Source organism: Poecile atricapillus, chromosome 4, assembly GCF_030490865.1.
Source record: "Poecile atricapillus isolate bPoeAtr1 chromosome 4, bPoeAtr1.hap1, whole genome shotgun sequence".
Taxonomy (NCBI): Eukaryota; Metazoa; Chordata; class Aves; order Passeriformes; family Paridae; genus Poecile; species Poecile atricapillus.
In genome coordinates, this window is record NC_081252.1 from 14,747,296 (window position 1) to 14,767,128 (window position 19,833).

At 41.4% G+C, this 19,833-nt stretch overlaps 1 protein-coding gene across 1 annotated transcript; it reads left to right on the top strand.

The window, feature by feature from the left end:
* Positions 1–7,575: 7,575 nt before the first annotated feature.
* On the top strand, positions 7,576–15,228 carry RAB33B (RAB33B, member RAS oncogene family). The gene is made up of 2 exons (XM_058838431.1): positions 7,576–7,913; positions 13,981–15,228. Exons 1-2 carry the CDS (start codon positions 7,671–7,673, stop codon positions 14,422–14,424), a joined length of 687 nt encoding a protein of 228 aa, XP_058694414.1. The 5' UTR covers positions 7,576–7,670; the 3' UTR covers positions 14,425–15,228.
* The last annotated feature ends 4,605 nt before the right edge of the window (positions 15,229–19,833 follow it).

Below are 19,833 nucleotides of genomic sequence, written 5' to 3' on the forward strand. Positions count from 1 at the left end.
GGCTACGGCCATGAGAGCCTTTGAGAAGTTCTCAGAGCCAATGAACTTGGTCACCGACTCAGCCTATGTGGTAGGGGTAGTATCCAGGGCAGAGAAGTGACATTGAGACATCGAGAACGAGGATCTCTATAGGTTGCTCTCAAAACTAATTTATTTAGTTTCAACTCGAGAGCATCCTTTCTGTATGATGCATGTGAGGTCACATACTGATTTGCCAGGCAAAATCGCAGGAGGAGACCGTAAAACAGACTCCCTAGCAGCCACAGCCAAAAGCATATGTCTTCCAGACATCTTCCAACAGGCTAAGCTGAGCCACCAGCAATACCATCAGAATGTGCCAGGTCTGATTCGTCAGTTCCAACTAACATCGAGTCAGGCTCGAGCCATTGTGGCCACCTGTCCCAGTTGCCAGCTCCAGGCTGAGCCATCACTGTGTATTGGGGTAAACCCCTGAGGCCTTGGGAGCTGCGAAGTGTGGCAGACAGACATCACACATGTACCCAGCTTTGGCTGCCTCAAGTATGTACACGTGAGCATTGACACATATTCAGGAGCAGTGTATGCCTCTGCCCATGCAGGGGAAAAGGCTGCACATGCCAAACAACACATGGTACAGGCCTTTTCAGTGCTGGGGATTCCTAAAGAAATTAAAACAGATAATGGCCCAGCATATAAATCCAAGGAGTCCCTTGAATTTGTCCAGCAGTGGGAAGTGGAACATAAGACCGGTATCCCCCACTCCCCCACAGGTCAAGCTGTGATTGAGCATACCCACCAGATGCTCAAACAAGTTCTGGCCAGACAGAGCAGTGCAACAGCGTGGAAGTCACTGCAACAAAAGCTTTCCAAAGCCATGTTTACCATCAATTTTCTGAATTGTTCATTTGAAAATATGAGTCCTATGGTGGTCACTTTAACAGCAGAGATCAGTTTAAGTTGTCACAGGGTCCACCAGTCTTAATCAGAGACCCTGAAACCTGGCAGACCAAGGGCCCCTATGAACTTGTCACCTGGGGGTGTAGCTACATGTTTGTGTCCACCCCTGCAGGCCTGTCCTCGTTTAGGGCAAATTAGGGAGGAAAACTCTAAATGGGGATTTCCTTAGGGAAATGCCCCTCCCTACCAACTGGTCTGGGAAAGGAAAAAAAAAATAAAAAAATAAAACTCCTTGGAGAGAAGTGGAAAAAGCTGTTTATTTAACAGAAATTTGAATAATATTAAATAATAAAATCTCTTGCTGTTCGATGGGATGGCAAGTCTAGGAACAAAAGTCCTTTTCATGTGGTGTAGCTCGGCTTGCTCAGGTTCCTTATCAGTCCCTCCAGGGCTGGAAAGTGCCGAGGCCCAGGCCCCGGTGGGCCACAGGCGTGAGCTCCCGGGGTTTGGCTGGGTGTTCAGTCCAGAGCAGGTTTGCACAGATCCAAGAAAAGGAGAAAACAAAGGTCCAGGGAACTCCTCTGCCTCAGCTAGCTAAAACTAACTAAAAGCCAGAGAGAAGCTCTGTCCCGCTGTCTGTCCATGCTGCAGACACCACAGTCCAGGAGCGAGATGTGTGGGAGTGATGTTTTCTTTAACACAAACTGCGCGCTTTTTCTTTCACCTCTCTTGCTCTCAAAGCCAGTCTTAAAGGTGCAGAACTTAATATATGACATAAACCAGACGATTGGGGATACCAGTATTATAAAGTCACCCCAGGACAAGGCCCATGCTGGATACCCCAAAAGTGGGTAAAACCTTTTGTTCCCAAAAATCCAGCTCCAGCAGAAGGGGATGAAAAACAAGTGGCAGTCACTTCCAAAAGATGATGCAGGCAGAAAATGGGAGAGGAAACCTTCTTAGCATCTGGTTATTTTCTGGCAAACACACACTGACTTTTAACATGCTTTTAAAAATGTTTGGTTTTCCTTTTTAGAGAAAGCTTACCTCCCACTCAACCTTGTGATGAGCCCTATCCCACTTGCCATCCTGTTTGTGCAGACTGGTTCAGTGAATTGTTCAAAGGCTGGGGATTTGCGGGGTGGTAGATAAATTTATGTTCTGAATCAGAATAAGCCTGACGCCCTTCTTTTAACTTTTTATAATTAAAAAGGGGGAGATGTCGTATTGCACTAAGATGATTATTGTATTTGCATTGAGTGGTTTTTCCCTTTTGCTCCCCCCTGGGTTTGTGGTGTGTTGGTTCCTTTGGTTCCTTCCCCTCACCCCTCCCCTTTGGTTGTCTCCCATGGGTTGCCGTTCTGTTCTCCCCCCCACTTCCCCCTTTTCCCCCCAGTCTACAAGTCCCTGCCATTTTTCCCTCTCTTTTTTCCCTGGAGTACGTTCCACGAATAAACTGTGGACTGTCCCAGAAGAAAGAGTCTCCTTTGTCTTTTACCTTATCCTTGTCAAATCTCCTTCCCCTCCTGGTGGACTCAGGGCTACCTGGGTGTACTCCGGGGCAGGGGAAAGGTTTGTGACATGCCAAGCTCTTGATGCAGAAGTTACTGAGTTGTCACATGAGCTATGCAGACAGGCCCAAGGATCGTTCCAGGTATGGAATGAGGACAACATCCAAGCACAAACTAGAAATTAGAAAAGTTTTATTGCTTTTAATTTTCAGAAAGCTTTTTGGTTTATAGTTTTGACAAGAACAAGGGCATGGAAGTGAATATGAAATGCATATTCTGGTAAATGGCAGTAAAGCATCTGTGTCAAAACTTCATTTCAGTGCAATTTGACTTTGTTATGTCAACAGGGTGTGTTAACACTTGTTTTTTCAATATGACATACAGGGTCCTTGAACTCCACCTCCAAAAAGCTGTTCTTTGCTGCTCCAGCATTTTTGCCATCTGTATTTTGTCATAAAGGAACACCTTAGTGGGGGGTCAAACTCTCCTTAAGACTTGCAGAGCCAAGTCTTAGAAATAGTAGAACTTTCCCTTGCAAAAGCACAGGACATTTTCCTGCAAAAATGAAGGATGTGAAGCCTCACACCAAAGCCCCACAAGAAGTCAGAAGTACAGTATCTCTGCAAAGCTTTTAAAAAAGCTTTAGAGAAATTCTAAAAGTGTTTTTAAACTACTTGTCATTAAATCACCTGTAAACTTTTTGATCCCTTCAGAAAAAAACAAGTAAATGAGACAGCCTTAGACTTACACTTTCCCCCCCTAATTTGTTCCTTAACTTAAAACCTAGTACACACAATTTTTAGATATTGAACACTCTGCATTTTCACTGGACTAACATGTTAAAATATTCCTTCAGGAGACAACAGAAATATCTACTCTTGAAATGCTGAGTCCAGAGACTTGCAACTATTTTCAGAATACCCTTTCTTAGAAAATTCTACATCTGCTAAATAAAAATAGCTGTGGATTTGGGTTCATTCACTGAGCACATCTGAAGAGCATATTAAAAGTACTTGTCCTTGCAAAAGAAGACAAGCAAAAGCTTTTTCAAAAAATTATTTTATAGCAAGAAACATTTTTAATCTGTTCTGTTATGATAAATAAATTCAATTATATTTGTTGGTTTCCAAATATATTAGAAAGGAAAAGGAATATCCAGGAATAGTCTGTTCTGGATTAAATGTAAGGATCTAATCAACATCTTTATTCCTTCAAGTGAATAGCAGAAGTGATGAAATTTCCAGTACCACACTGAAACAGCTCACATAAAAACGTCCACATCTGAGACAAAATGTAAGCTCTCAGGTTTAAATTATATTGTTTAAGTCCATTGTTTCAGGGGCCAGCTGTGTTCCCCATGAAGGAGGTTCTGTGTATCTCAGCACTAACAAAACAGGAACTATGGTGGCTGTTGGCAGCATGGTGAGGTAAATTCACTGGCAAGGTGTTGGGGTGTTCATTTAAAATCAGCTGAGTACTAAAGACTAGGAATGCCATCAGCCACTAGGTGGTGTGTTGATTCTTCCATTTAAAGTCCTAGCTGTTGAAATAAAAGAAGAGCTGTTGAAGAGCTCAGATGTAATTCTGATTCGCTTTGGCCCTCCTGGCATAACCCAGAACAAAATCAAATAAATGACCTGTTGACAGACCCTATGGTGTGGACCCTAAACCCAGCTGTTTAAATTCGCCTTTTAGCACACTAGACAGAACCCAAATCAGAGTACCCTCCATTAGAATTAGCATTTCTCTACTTCTTTGATCATTGGATTTATAGAGATGGGCTTACTTGTGCTTCCTCTCCTTAGATAAAACACATTTTGCATTCTGGGGGCAAGAAGGAACAATTTTGTGCAAGGGACAGTAGGAACCTGAGAGTGGCACAACCTCCTCCCACCACCCTTTAATCTCCCTTCAATAAAATTACTCTTCTTCTTTGACAGAATGAATTATTTGAGACCATAAATGGAATCATCCTTTCTCAGAAGGGGACTACAGGGTGGAGGAACATTGTCGCCCTGAAAACTTAGCTTCTGAGCTTGCTGACATGGTTTTCTAAGGACTTTCCCAGGACAGTAACTGTAAACATAGATATGTGTACATTCTTTCTGTTACACGTCTTGTGATGGACATCTCTCATGGCCAGTGCAGTGAGAAAGTGTTATCCTGACCATCCAATCCCTGGCCGTGGTCAGAAGCCTATAAATCCTGGGAGGAAAAATAAACTCTGCTCTTCCTTTCACCACACCTCGACCTGTGTCCGTGTGATCTATTCATCTTCAGCAGCAACAGAACATCTCTACAGTCTTAGGGATTGGTCCAGGAGAGGGGGAAGGGAGTGGGAAAAATTAAGATGGACACTGTAACTGAAGTTGCTATGAACTCAGGAGTATTTAATGCTTTTTTAATTTACTCTAGCCTCTTGTTTTTATATGAATAATAATGGGTTGTTCAAAACTCTTTCCTTCAACCACATGACAGTTGATCTACAGGATCCCAGGATCATTTATTTGTGCAGGCAGAAACCCCAAGTGGTCAGGGGCACGTGTAGCAGTGTAAAGAGCACTCTCAGAGGCTATTATTAGGTATCTGATCTAAACCTTAGGAATTCTAGCTCAGCTATCAGTTTGCAAAGGCCCTGTTAGGGTAAGAGTTCTCTCTACTATTGTAATCTACATTCGCTTTTCAGTGTAGGAGTTAAACTCTTTAAAAATTTTTGCTGGTGGACATTGCTTAAACTTGATGTCTTTGTCTTACCTCCCACCTGTGTTGGTGCCCTTGGTGAGTTAACAGATTGTTAGGGAAATGCCATACTTCCCTTCTTCCTGAGATATATCAATCCAATCTGAGTCAACTGTCCTTCCCTGCCAGGCATAATTTGCTTATTGACTGTAAATGGCAGCAGTGGCACAGTCAGGCTGGAGCACAGCACTTCTGCCCTTCTACTTAGTCCTCCTGAGCCACATCTGGAGTGCTGTGTCCAGTTCTGGGCTCCTCAAGATAACAGAGACATGGAGCTCCAGGAGCAGGTCCAGCAGAGGCTATGAAGATATTACGGGACTGGATCACCTCTCTTATGAGGGAAGGATGAGGGGGCTGGGGCTGTACAGCATTGTCTGGGCTGCAGACACAGCCTGAGGCTCACAGGCTGAGTCACAACATCACCACAGAAAACCTTTCCCACAATTACAAACAAGCCCTCATGCTCTTGGTTTTCCCCTTCTGACTCCAGGCCTCGTCTTTGAGTATTCGACATCAATGCAAACATCTCACAAATGCAATTCCCTATGGACACTCCCCATGTGTCACTAAGGTTCTTAGAAATGCTTCTGCCTGAATTAAGGTGCAAACAAGACCATATGCCAATGACAATAATATGGGTTTTATTTGATAGTAAATATGAGAGCGAGAAAGAAATATAAAATAGGTGGGAGAGACAGAAAGAGAGTAACAGGGAAAGAATAAGGAAAATATCACCACTCTGGATCCCAACAATGCTCTGTTGATCCTCTCCAGTTGGTCTTCTTGGTGGTGAAGGTGCCCCCAAAAAGCACAGAATCCAATGGGTTAATATACGCTCAGGCCAGGTAGGAAAATCCAGGCACCTCCCTGTGTGGGGCTGGAGTTTGCCATTGTCTCTTACAACAGAGTCTGGGTTTGTTGCATCAGGTGCAGTCCTGTGGTGCAAGGCCTCAGGAATGACTCTGGGGGTCATTTCTGGGGTGTTGGATGGATTAGGGCACCCCCTCAGCTGCCTCTCAAGTGAATGTCCTGTGGATGTGGCCTTCCCAGGGTTGGGGGTTCCATAGCCAGTTTGGGTAAGGGAGGATGGGTTCACTGTCCCTGAGGTTACAACACACTGAAATTTCCTCCCCCCACCTTGGCTGGGGGAAGATCTGTGCAAACCCAGCAAATGGGTCTGTGGGCTATGGCCTCCCCCACCCCAAAGCAAGACAGAGATGATTCTTAGCAGGGCAACTGCGTTTGGTTCACATTCTTTTCCTTGTTTACTTATTTGTTTCAGATGATTGAAGAATGGGTTTTCCCTTTATCTCATCTCAGCTGCTTGATTTTCAGTCCTAAGTCCCAGTCAGGTATTTTCAGGGAGGCTTCTTTGGTTGTAGCTTTTTTATACAGTTTTTGTTAACATGAGCAAAACTTTTTATCAATGTTTTAGGCATGAACTATTTCAGTCTCTGACACCATAAAAGCTGGATTTCTTACCTCATGTCCAACAAGCCAGTAACAACTCAAGAGAGACCTTATCTATTTCAGTTTGCACAAACTTGGGGCTCCATGATATTCAATAGATCAAGCACCCAACTCTGAAAACTTTTTACTATTTAAACATTTTAGCAAACAAAGGGATTAGTGTTCATTAGTTACAAGTCACATGATTCTCTCATTAGTTAGTATTCTATCTTCTGTTGGTTCTCTCACTTCTCATGTTAATGAATCCCATGCTAAGTCTCTCTCTCTTGGGCCGGTGAGTTTTTCAGGCCGGTGCTCTCCGAGTTGGTCAGGATCTGACCCTGCCAGAATTACCTGTTGCTCAGTTGGAGCCGATTTCAGCACAATTACTAAGTTGTCATCATTTGTTTCTTCCCTATCTTGGGAGTTCTGCCAGATGTCCTCTAAATTCTGCAATTTTGGTAAAATTTGGTAACATTCTGGCAAATTTGGTACTATGGGACATCCACTTTGTCCACAGTGGTACATCCTTCTTCCCAAGCTTTGTTAACCTCCCCCTGGATCTGAAAACGTTGAAGCCTGTGCAGCCCCAAACCCTAATAAGGCATTTTTACCAACAAAGAATTTGTTTTTTGAACACCTGGCCATCACTTAGAGCTTCTTGGCAACTCTGTTTCATTAATTAAGTCTCCCTTGTCATTGATTAGGCCGCAAAGCAGACAAAAATCAAACATCAAAGAACAACCTTTCGTACAAAAATCTTACAGGTTCCACATTTCACGACATTCAGGCTGCCCGGATGGGTGCCGGGTCCCCTGCACGCCGCAGCCCCAGCTATTTGCGGCTGTTCCCGGTTCTCGGAGATTCCCGGCAGGCCCCGTTCCCGCCCCATCAGCAGCCCGGGCCGCGCGCGCGCCGTCCCCAGACGCCAGCGGCGGCCACGCAAGCACCGGCGCTGGCACGCGCAGGCCCCGCCCGGGAGGCTCGGCAGCCTCGCTCTCGCGAGACCAGCCCGCGGTGGGCCGTGAGGCGTCGCGTGCCGTGGGCGGCCGGCGGCTTCGCCCCGGGTTGCTTCGCGGCGCTCCCGGGGCCGCGATGGCGGCGGGAGATGTCGAATCCTCGCTGGAGCTGAGCCTTACGGGCTCCGGGGCGGTCCCCGGCGCGCTGCCCCCTGCCCGCTCGCGCATCTTCAAGATAATCGTCATCGGGGATTCCAACGTGGGCAAGACATGCCTCACCTACCGCTTTTGCGCCGGCCGCTTTCCGCAACGCACCGAGGCCACCATCGGCGTGGACTTTCGAGAGCGGGCCGTCACCATCGACGGCGAACGCATCAAGGTATCTCGGGGAGCGGCTCAGGACAGCCTCGGGAGCGGCCCGGGCTGAGGGGGCAGCGGGCGGAGGGGCAGCGCCGGGCTCTGCCCCGCCCGGCCCGCGCCTGGCACAGTGCTCCAGCGGCCGGGAAACGGGAGAGCGGGATGCCCCAGGCCGCACCCCTGGCAGGGGTCTCCAGGCCTCCTGTCACCGCCATACCCCCGAAGTTCAGTTCGGTGGGGTCGTGCCGCCAGCAGCCGCGGCTGTCTGCCCTGAAGCTGTTCCACTGCTTGGCCTTGCTCTTGTTGGAAAGCTATTCACGGTGTAGGTTTCTGTGATGGTGAACCAATTCCTACTATAGGCCAAACCTTGAATCTTTTGTCAAGTGTTGATCAGTAATTCATCGTACAGTGGACTTTTATATAGATCTCTTAACAGTAGTTTATTCTTACTTGTGCCTGTTATCAGCAGCGTGTTGCCTTCGAGAAATTCTGCTTCTTTGTTCATCGGACATCACAGTTATAACCTTCAACGCCACAGAGCTATGTAGGTGCCACTGTTACGGTCATTTTGCTTTAAAAATATTAGGAAATTGAATATTGTTCAGGATTGAGCAACGTGTTTCAACTTCTAATTTTTAGGATTCTGCTAAGTTTGCTGTGTGATGATCGTAACCATCATTTGCAGAATACTCTGTAACAGCTTACAAATGCAGTTTTTTTACTAACATGGTTTTAAACAGAATCCCCATCTGCTTCTGTATTAGAGTTTGTTTCTATGAGGAAAACTCAGTTGTGCAGAAAAAGGAGGTTAACAGTAGTCTTAAACTTGTACTTGGGCATTTATTATCATCAGGTATTATAATTACAGCTTACAGTTATGTAGCTGAAAGATATAGTTTTTCCTTGCTCATTACTGATTAAAGAAATTATGGAAGATATATAAGGAGAGCCAATTTGCTTTCCTGCTCTTGTGGGATTTTTTATGTCATATTCTTTTTCAACTAAGAAAGAAGGGGGAATAGGAGTTTTTCTTGTGTTTTTTGGGGTTTTTTTTTTTTTGTTTGGTTTTTTTTTTTTTGTAAAACCACTGACTAGAACTTATCTGACAGCTGAAATTTTGTACTCCTTTGTCCGTTGCTGTCTATGACAGAGGAGAGACCTCCTGAGGGATATTGTCTTGTCAGCACCATCTTACTTAGTGGCATTTTTTTTCATCACCTCTGAATGATGCCTGACCTTTTTTGGAGAGAAGTGAAGAAGAACATAGCATAATCCACAGCTCTTAGATGCTTCACGTAGGTTATTCTGCCATTCTGTTATATATGTTTTTGTAGATTGTTTTGCTGCATTTTTGAGAATATTATATGTAAAATAAACCAGTTCTGTTTGAGGAAAGTGGAGAAGTCAAGGGGGCTGTTCTGAAACACATTGTTTTCTGCAAGTTCTGTTTCAGTATTAAAGGAATACATTTTATCATTATGGCCAGGACCCTAGTTCTTAGTGGGAGTGTTGTCAAGTTTGAACTGATTTTGGGCAGTTTTGGCGACTTCTCTCACTCCTCTTCACCTTTCTCACGTGTAGCAGTCAGCTCCAGCAGCGCCAGTTGAACCAGGAGAGAGAAGCTCTGATGAACTCAATTATTGTAGTCCTTGCTGTTCCCTGAAGGGAATTTTATCTCATGCATCGAAGTAGGTTATGAAGTAGTGTCTTCTGCCTTCTCCCTTCCCCCACCCAACTGGATGATTCTTTCTTGTGCTGCTACAGCAGTAACTGTATTCTTCACAGCTGGAAAAGTGCTGTGTCATTTGGCAGGAACACAAGCACAGTTCTCGATGAGGGTCTCCCACACAGCAGTTGTGTAGAATTCCGAGAAACAGGAACAAGTATTTTCCTTGTATAGTAGGCTGACAGATTCATATGATGCCTAAATGTGATAAGTAAATTAAAACTTTTAAAAAATGTATTTGCTGCCTTCTAAATTTTCCTCTTCCTCAATTGAGCTAAGCATTAAAAATTGAAAAAAACAATGATGTCGGTCTTCATTGACCTACATTAAAAGAGCAAAAAGCAAATGAAATTCGAAGAAGTCTGAACATTATGTTCTGTACCTTTCAGCTATTCCAGTTTTTTTCCCCATGTATTTTTAAAGGAGTCATAGCATCAAGGCCAGTTACGTTTCTACCAATGTGTTATAAACCACACATACAAAGTGAGTCGTTGTTTAAGAAAGAGTCTTTTTGGATCTACAGAACAGAATCAGAAGGTGGGGTGTGATAGCTGAGTCAGTGTATTTAATATTTTTGATGCCATTTGTCTTTCTTAGGGAATGTGACCAAGTGATTCTGAACAGTTTTATTAGCTGAATTATGTTGTTAAACCAAACAATCAAGCTACGTATTCTAAAAGGCTGTTATAAAAACTGTGGTTCCCTGAAGATGGGTGTTACTGGCCTAACAGTGAAATAGTAATCTTAATGTTACTTTATCAGTCCACACCCATTAACGTGAACATTTTCAGTATTGTTTTTCTGAAGAGAAAATATTTGAGGTGAGAGGCAGAAATGGAACCATTTCCTCAAGTTCAATTTGAATGAGGAAAAAAAGAAACTTCTAAAGTGTGCAGTTTTCAACATTGGGGAAGGATTTACCTCTCAGTGCAAATAACTCAGTTGATAATGCCCTTCAAGCCTGAATGCTGCATGTAAATGAAATATTGGAAGAACTGTAGTTTAAGCAAGTTATGTAAACCTTTAATTTTATTTTCCCATCTTTACCCAAGGCTGTCACTACACTTGCAGATCTCTGCTTAACTGAAGCATGACCAATTTCTGCTCTGTGAGTAAGCTGGGGAGAGAATTGTAAACTCACAGCTGTCTGCAAAAATTAACTTCCTCAAATTATTTCGATATGGCATTTTCCAAGATTTATCTATATTGATTCCTTAACATAGTATTGTCTGTACATAGGACTGCTTTAGTCTGCACTTCTTTTTTGTGAGGAAAAAGACACAACTTTGGGGTTCAAATAAGCTAGGGTGTTTATTAAGGGAAAAAAACAAAGGGGAGGAGAGGAAAATGGGTGAAGAAGTAAAAAGAAAGGAAATTAAAAAAAATCCCGAGTCTGACGATTGAGGAATCCTCTGGCCAAACCAGCGTTTTGGTCCCAGTGCAAGAGCTCAGCAGCACTGCAGTGAATGCAGCTAATCTGCACTTAAAATTGACATTAAAAAAATCTCAAAAAGACATGTAGACCGTATTCTGCAGTGTTGGGTCCTCTGCTGCAGCTAATCCATAGTTAAAAGGGCAGGTCTTCGACTCTTGTAGCTCCTTTTATCATCTCTGTCCCCTCGGCTTGTTGCTGGCAGTCCCACCCCTATAGTTGTTGTTGATGGGTGCTGGTAAAACCTTCTCCTCCAACAGTCTGCTGTCCTTGGGGTAACTGAGGTTTTGGAGGGAAAGTTCCTTGTTAGTATGCAGTGTTGCCGTGGTGTCATGCTGCTGGCGAGGGAATTTGCTTTGAAGCCCTCGAAAGTGACAAACTTAAAAGGGATTATTAACCTTACAAATAATGTATCAATAGCAACAAATAAATGAGTAAGGGACCACAAAAATAGGGATAATGCTTATGACAATTGACAATCTCGTTGGCAGAACTATCAAACATTCAATTGGAACACACAAAAAAACCCCACCAGTACAATTCTACGATCAACTTCTAAACAGCAACTTCAAACAATCCCACATGCAAAAACTAATTGAGGGGTTTTATAGATGACATTTTTCCTCTAATTTCTCATATTCATGAACATTTTCTGTGAGTCTCCTGACTTTATGATGTTTTGTAAGGGCAGAGAACTGGAAGTATGTCTCACCTGGGTGTGTGACTGAATCTTACACAAACTTAGGTGCCTGTTTCAGTCCAATTGTGTAGACTCATGGAGATGCTGTCAGTTGTGTATAGAGTGTAATACCATTGGCAAAAAGTGGGAGGTTACTGTAAAATGAGGCAGATTGCAACTGAATGCCATTTAATGGGATCAGAGCCAGGGCAACTTGCATTGCTTTTCCTAACAATCTTGCTGATTGATGACCCTTTCAGAAGCAGCACACAGATTCTTCTAAGTGTCTGGATCAAAAGCTGCAGAGAACTGGACTAAGCTACAAAAGCCAAGCTGCTCTGATGTTGTCATGCAAACCTTCAGTTGCCCTGATGCAACCAGTAGCTGCCATTCCCACCTGCTCTATTCTGACTTTTTTTGAGGACGGATGCAATATTATTTCCAACCAGGGTTGAACATAGTATTGCAGAAAAAGTCACACCATCTGACAACATCTCTTACTCTTTTTTCTTTAGTCTGTCACACGACTGATTCAGACTTGTGGATCTGGATTTTCATCCATTTTAATAATTTCCAGCCTAATGAACCCTGTGCATAAAGAAAAAGTCCTTATTGTCAGTCACTGTTACCAAGACTTTGCATCTGCTTCTGTTCAGTTTCACCATATTTCCACTGTTGCAGCTTTCAAAACAATTTTATGTGATACTGTAGTCCTCTCAGTGATACATCTTCTTGCTCTCAGCAGATTTCCTTTGTACTTGGGCTTCCTTTTTTTCTAATGTAAAAAGTCACTGGTTAAAGTGGTAAACAAGACAACTTTCAAGATATTTGCAATTTCTAGAGAAGTTTTACTGAAACATTTAGATAAAAGGAATGCAGAACTATGGTAATGGGAGAACAATTTCAACAATTACATAGCGGCTGCAACTTTAATGAGAACAGATTAAATTTCAAATTTATCTTCATTGTCTACAGAACATTTAGTATTCCTTGAGTTCTGAGTCTCAAGGAAAACCCCTTTCATTCCCAGGGAGGAAAAATTTTCTGCTCAGAAGCCAAAGTACTAATCAAACTGCCTCAGCCATTAAGGATCAGCTGTACAAGATAGACAGGAAGCTAGGACTCAGCTTTTTCCCAAGAAATCAAATGTCTTTCAGATGTTTCATTATCACTAAGGTGTGTGTGATAGAGCCACACACCAATTTATTTCTGACAGTGTACAGGTAATGCAGTGTTGTAGGTAAAGGGGTTCTGACTGCTGTGCATTGCAGTTCCTTATCTCCTGAAGAGCAAGTTTGTTTAAACATCACCATGTACAATTCTGTAGCATTCTCTACATGTCTGAGGACTCCAGGCTTCCATTACACAGGATGATCAATGTATTTAAAATTTCTGTTTGCTTACTGTAACATCATGCTGCAGTGTCTGCTGGTGCTACAAAACTTGTTTTGTTTTGTTTCAATCAGCACCCCAGAAATCTGCAAGCATTTCAGTTCTTCTGAATGTCTTTCTATTCTGACTAAGCTTCTAGCACCTATGTTCAGTCTGGTTTGGACCAGAATGGTGTGTGCCTGGAAATGATAGTCACATGTTAAGCTAACAGGAGTTTTATACTTTTAATTTTTTTCCTTTTATGCATACTTTGATACTACAAACAATAGTATGGTCCCAGTTAAAGCACTAAATAAGCTTAAGTTAGATGTTCATCACAGGAGGATTTAATTCCAATACACTGCAAAGAAAGATTTCTATGTCCTGTTTTTGTTGTTAGTGTTGAAATCAAGCATGGTTTGATTTCTTCCTACTTTTACATGGCAATTAATGTCATGCTAACAACAAAATTTTGGGGAAGATGAGATTATTTTTGGCAATAACAAAAGTCATGTCAGCTAAGAGTTGTATTGGGAAGTAACATATTTAATTTTCAGATGGAAGTGCTATTGATTGCTAAGACTTCAGGATTTGGTTTTGTAAAAATCTCAAAAAAATACAGGCTCCAATAAACTTTCAGAAATATGTATTTTCTCTCAAGTTGTGTCATTCCTCCTGGCCTTACTTGTGAGCAGCTATGAAAGCCAAAGCTTCTAAAATTGTGCGAATGCAGTGGTTTTCTTCAGCACAAACTTGTCAGTATGATTAATTCAGAAGAGTAGATTTCTGTGATCATATAACTCGTCACTACTGGGAATTTTTGTTGTTTTCCAAGATGAGTAATAAAATATTTTTTCCTCTCCTTCTCTTTCTGTTTTCAGATACAGCTGTGGGATACTGCAGGCCAGGAGCGCTTTAGGAAGAGCATGGTGCAGCACTACTACAGGAATGTACATGCTGTGGTGTTTGTGTATGATATGACAAACATTGCCAGTTTCCACAGCCTGCCATCCTGGATAGAGGAATGCAAACAGCACCTACTTGCCAATGATACACCACGGATTCTGGTTGGAAATAAATGTGACCTGAGGAGTGCTATTCAGGTGCCCACGGACCTGGCCCAGAAGTTTGCTGACACTCACAGCATGCCATTGTTTGAAACCTCTGCCAAGAACCCCAATGACAATGACCATGTGGAGGCCATATTCATGACACTGGCTCACAAGCTTAAAAGTCACAAGCCATTAATGCTTAGTCAACCCTCAGATCATGATGAAATACATATAAAGCCTGAACCAAAACCTATCACATCCTGCTGGTGTTAGGATTGTCACTGATCACATTGTCACTGGCTATCACCTTGTATTGTTTGCAAGTGCTTCAAAATTATGATCTTAGCAAAGTTCCTGGTTTTGGTAGCAATTATAGCAAATCTCTTTGGCACTTTAATGTGTTTTTTTTTTAATTTTTCCTGGTGTAGATGTGCCCATCTTATGCTCATGCACTTTGTAATTGTACTTTATGAATTACTAAAGTTTCACTGTAAATATATAGGAACATATTAACTTTGTCAAGTTTTGACAAAGCAATTCTAGTTGAGCTCTTGCTGTCTGAGGTTGTTCTCACCACTTGTAAGATTATAAATAGTAGGCCAGTTTACTAATACTTTTCATTGCTACTTGGATTGGAATAATGTAGGAGAAAGCCTTTTGTGACAACCATGTAACTTAGGTTTTGGGTCAGCAAGTGGGTATATATGAAGGAATATTAGGTGACTGCTATCAAATTAGAAAGCAGGTAACTTTTTATTATAAAAGTAAACAGAACCAATTCTGTCAAAGTTTGGACTGCCAGTGTTGGTGTAAATTGCTAGGTTTTGGCCTGTCATTCCACTATGAGCTTGGTCTGTTTCGTCATGGCAGTGGTAACAGAATTTACTAACTTCTCCCTACCTCTAGACAATTATTTGATACTTAAAACTTCATTAATTTTTCAGAATTGGCATGTGATACCAAACTATGTTATGTTATTTTGTACTTGTGGAAAGTACTGTAGCACAGTAAAACTGGCACTCTATATCTGTCCATAAGTTCTCTGCTCTTACTAAAATTAAATTATGTATTTCTGAAGGTGCTGTATTTGAGCTGAGTGTCTCAGAGTAAGTAAAAACAGTTGAGTAAGTAAAAGACTGGGTAAATTTGGCAAAAGCATACTGGTTTTCAAAGATAGGGGTTTGCAGGGCATTAAGAGATCATGAATGCTTCTCAAATATCTTGAAAAGCCAACTTCATAACATATTTCAGGAATGGGAATGCTTGAAAATATGGTACATTCTTAAAATAGTCCAAACACAAACTAAATTTGGTCTTGAAATATGGAGTAAATCTACCAAGTACCATCTACCATCATCTATTACAGATTTTTAGCAAAAACCTGCATGTATAATGTGACTGTATGTAGGGCATCCTTGGCTTTACTAATGTGAGCTGGTAGGGGTTAGATGAGGGAAATTTTTCCTCTTGACCACCTTTTTCTGTGTTCTTGTAGTTGCAACTGCATTTTTTCAGTCCTATCTGAAGATCAAGTTTCAAAAATAAGGTCAAGTTTCATAATATAAATGGTGCTAAGTTGCACATAATTGCATTAAGTGAAGTATAAGAATACATATACATAGAATGCAATCTATGACTTCATTCATGTCACATCAAATAGTGTTTTGTGACTTAGTTTTTGAACTATAAATGAAGATTTTTATTTTTTTTTTGCGATGTGTAGCATGTGTTGCTTACTAGAAGCTGAATGGAAGGGCTAGCTCAGAAGCTGCCACCCTAATGGTCACATTAGAAACAAATTACAGAAACAAGATAACTGTTATTATGTAAACTATTACAATTCTTAAGATGTAATTTCATTGCAATACGTACAGAAAAAAATGCATTGACTTTTTTCTGGATTTTGAAAGAGCATTTAATTTGTCTAATATGATTAAGATGTTTAAAAATAATTAAACAAAAGGTAATACTTTTTCCTGTATAATGCTGCCTCAGTTGTGACAGTATTTTTGCTTAGGAAAAACTTGTAAAAGGGAGCTTTTGTATTCACTCTGAACCTTACATGACTAGAATTTACAGTTGTTTCAGAAACAATCACCTTTTTAACACTAGTGTCCTTAATGATTTCTTTAAGAAAGGGATTGATCTTAAATTGATATTTATACTGTGGTGAGTAGATATGGTTTACAGTCCTGTTGGACAGATTGTCTTTCACTCATGTCCTTAATCCTTTTTCTGAGAAGGATCTTTCTTAATTATTTGTATACTAAATATGTCAGCAAGTTTTGATGTTTTTTTGTGATATTTTTTGTTGTTTTTGTTTGCGGGGTAGTTTTTGTTTTGTTTTGGAGGGTTTTTATTTTTGGTTGGTTGGGTTTTTTGGGGTTTGTTTGTTTGTTTGTTTGGGGTTTTTTGTTTTGTTTTAATAAAAAACATCCCAGAGTTAAGAATTTTAAAGTCAGTCAGGTTGGGGGTTGGGGTAAGAAAATAATGTAGCTGCAGTGTTACTGTTAAATCGAGCTGAACCACCTGCACATCTGTTAAGTTTTATCTGAGTTGCCACAACTTGTAAATAAGGGCCCTCATGTAATGAAAATTGTGTGGAAATGGTGCTCAAGTGTTTAATTCCATGTTCAGCACAAAGCATGTTTTAATGGTTCTGCCACGAAGGCAGTGTGGTCAGTAATGCAGCATTCAGTGTTGCTCCCTGGCTTTCAGTGGTGGTGTTCTGCCCACAGAATGGATGTCAGAGTATTGAATACTTTGTATGTGTATTTTAACTTTACCAGACTGTAAAGCTGGATTATTTTGTATGTGTTGGGGGCAGGCAAAGCACAATCCCGGAAACCTAATAAACTGGCTTTGCCACGAACTGTTATTACTTGTTTTCAATAATTATAATAGGATTAATAATATAATTCCATATAGTTAAAAAAATGTTGTAAGGGAGTTAAAGGAGTTTCTAGTTTCTGTCTATGGGTGACGTTCTACAGAAAAGACTGTCACAATACTTGGAGTACTGTCAGTGCTTTCTTGCAGTGACTCTGGGTGATTTTGAGGCATCTGAAGCCTGATGATTCAGAGGCATGTTCAGTATTTCAGATTCCAGAAGAATGGAAAATGATACAACATTTATAAAAATAGTGATAACTGACTCTTGGATGTAACTCAAGACCCTAAAGGAGTCTCCTCCATTACTCTTCTTCTAGTCTCATTCAGAAATAAAGCGTCTTTAACTTATATAAGTTTGTTGAAAGTCATATTCCTTGTCCCCTCTGTGAGTATTTTCACTTTCACCAGAATGTATAATTCTAATACTTTTTTTTTTTTCCCAGAGTCCTACTTTTGAGGTCATTGACTGATGTTGCTCAAGATTGCAATTCCCAGATAAATGTAGAGCCATATGTTATTTAAAAGTAATAGTAATATTACTTTTAAATGGCAGTGTGGCTTTTCTGTGCAAATCAATACCAAATCTAAAGTCATAAATAGCATTAGAAGTTGTCATGATTCTAGGACTCACAAAAAAATCCCACTGTTCTGAGGATGTCTCTGAGGATGCGGGATTTTTTCTCCTTCCTCCTGTTAATGCTGGGTGCCCAGAGGAGGCCTCATTTATCCAGCTGAATAGTGTCATCAGTGAGAGCTCTGAAGAACCATTGAGAGAGGAATAATGGCTGCTGGTTTCCAGAGATACTCTGGGATTCAATGGGATCTGCACAGCCTCCCACCTGCAAAATAGAAGCATGTGCTAAAGGCAGTTCCTTGTAGTTCTGGAAGCTATTTCCAGAGCTCAGAGGAATGGAAGTAAGAGCTACTGGTCATCCAGAGACATCCAGAGGTGCACAATCTCTGGGTGGATATTATTGACAGTATTGTTTTCTGCCTTGCTGAATCATCACTGCTTAATCACAAATTACTGAATCCTTTGCTAATCATTTGAAATTAATGGAAAACAAATTTCTCAGCAATACCAGTGATGTTTAAAAAAATCCCAAAACAGCATAATCCTCTCCCTGGTCTGCATTTCATATATATGCTGCATTTACTAGGAAGACGTTCTTCCCTTTGAGAGTGGTGAGGCACTGGCACAGGTTGCCCAGAGCACCTGTGGATGCCCCATCCCTGGAAGTGTTCAAGGCCAGGCTGAGTGAAGCTCTGAGCATATGAAAACTAAGAGTCATAAGACCCTGATCTTAGCTCAGTACTTCCTTTTCTATTATTATTTTTTACTGTTTGCACTGCTGTCCTGGTTTAGGGCAAATCTGGGAGCGAACCTCCAAATGCAGTTCCCCCAGAAAAGCAAAATTCAAATGGCCCCTTCCCCAACTGGTTCAGAAAAAGAGATTTCCTTGGAGAGAAGTGGAAAAAAACCTGTTTATTTAACAGAAATTGAATACTATTAAACAATAAAACCTCTCGCTGTTCGATGAGATGGCAAATCCAGGGGAGGGGGGAGGGGAGGGGATGGGGGAGGGGAGGGGAGAGATTACTCTAGCAGCTCAGAAAGTGCAAGTGAAACTGTGCAGTTTGATAACGTGCTTGGGTTAGACTGGCCTGAAGAGGTACAGGACAAAGCAGTTCCTGTTTTTATGCGGAAACTGCTAGGGAAGGCTGAAAAATGCAGTTTACTTTAATGGGCTTCCCTTCTCAAGTCAGAGTTAAGTTCAACAACTTTTCCCTGTACTTACATGCTATTAGTGCTGGAGAATCATGGAATCATATCTGTTTGGAAGGGACCTATAAGAATCTGTGGTTGGACTCAATGATCTTAAAGGTCCTTTCCAACCTAAAGAAGTCTGTGGTTCTATGATCCTAGGAAAAAAGAAATTACATAGTCTGACTCAAAAAAATGAATGTTGTGCTTTTTATATTAGGGTTTCTATTGAGTGTAAGAAAAAAAAGCCAAAAAACCAAAAAAGGGAATATTCTTCCTCTCAGCTGCAGGCAAATACCACTTGCTATTTTCAGAACATATCTATATTTTGATTCATTAATAGTACTCCTGTCCTTTCCCAGCTCTTTTAAGGCTCTCTTCTGTAGCCTGCCTTTCCCTACCAGTCAGCAGCATGTTTAATGACCAAGACCTATGTATTTCCCACTCAAAATATTTTAGGTCAGTTCATCCACCGACAGTGAAGCTTTACTTCAATTTCCAACTACATGCTAAAACAGGGTGGGCTATGGAGAAACAGAACTGTGACTTTGTATCCCCTGGCTTCTCACTGCCTTGTGCAGAAAAGGGAAAAGACATTTGTGCCCTGCAAAGACTGCCCTGACCCTGAGCACCAGCAGTTCAGCAGCATAGGAGAGGAACTGCACCACACCATATGTGAAAAATAAAAATTCGGATATAAATAAATACAAATATATATATATATATTTAAGATGTCCCAAACAGGCTTGTTGTCAAAGAAGTGCCTGAAAGGGTTCCCTGATCCTTGCCATGATGAAGATCCCTCCTCTTTCCCTCCTCCTCTGCATCTTCTGCCCCATCTGTTGGGGAAGTGACTTCAAAAAATTCTTTGACTTTAGTTGAACATTAACTTCCAGAATCAGCTTCCCTGATTAACCTTCCGATTACACTAGGTGATTAACTCAGCCCACTGCTAATGGAGAGGCTAGCAGGCTTTGCTTTTTTATCCACCTCAGGATTTTGTGTGCCTTGTTCTGTACATCAAG

Excerpts from the sequence above, each read along its gene's own strand:
- RAB33B (XM_058838431.1), top strand. The coding sequence starts at position 7,671 with ATGGCGGCGGGAGATGTCGAATCCTCGCTGGAGCTGAGCCTTACGGGC. Across the intron at positions 7,914-13,980 it reads TCGACGGCGAACGCATCAAG|ATACAGCTGTGGGATACTGC; the intron begins GTATCTCGGGGA and ends TTCTGTTTTCAG.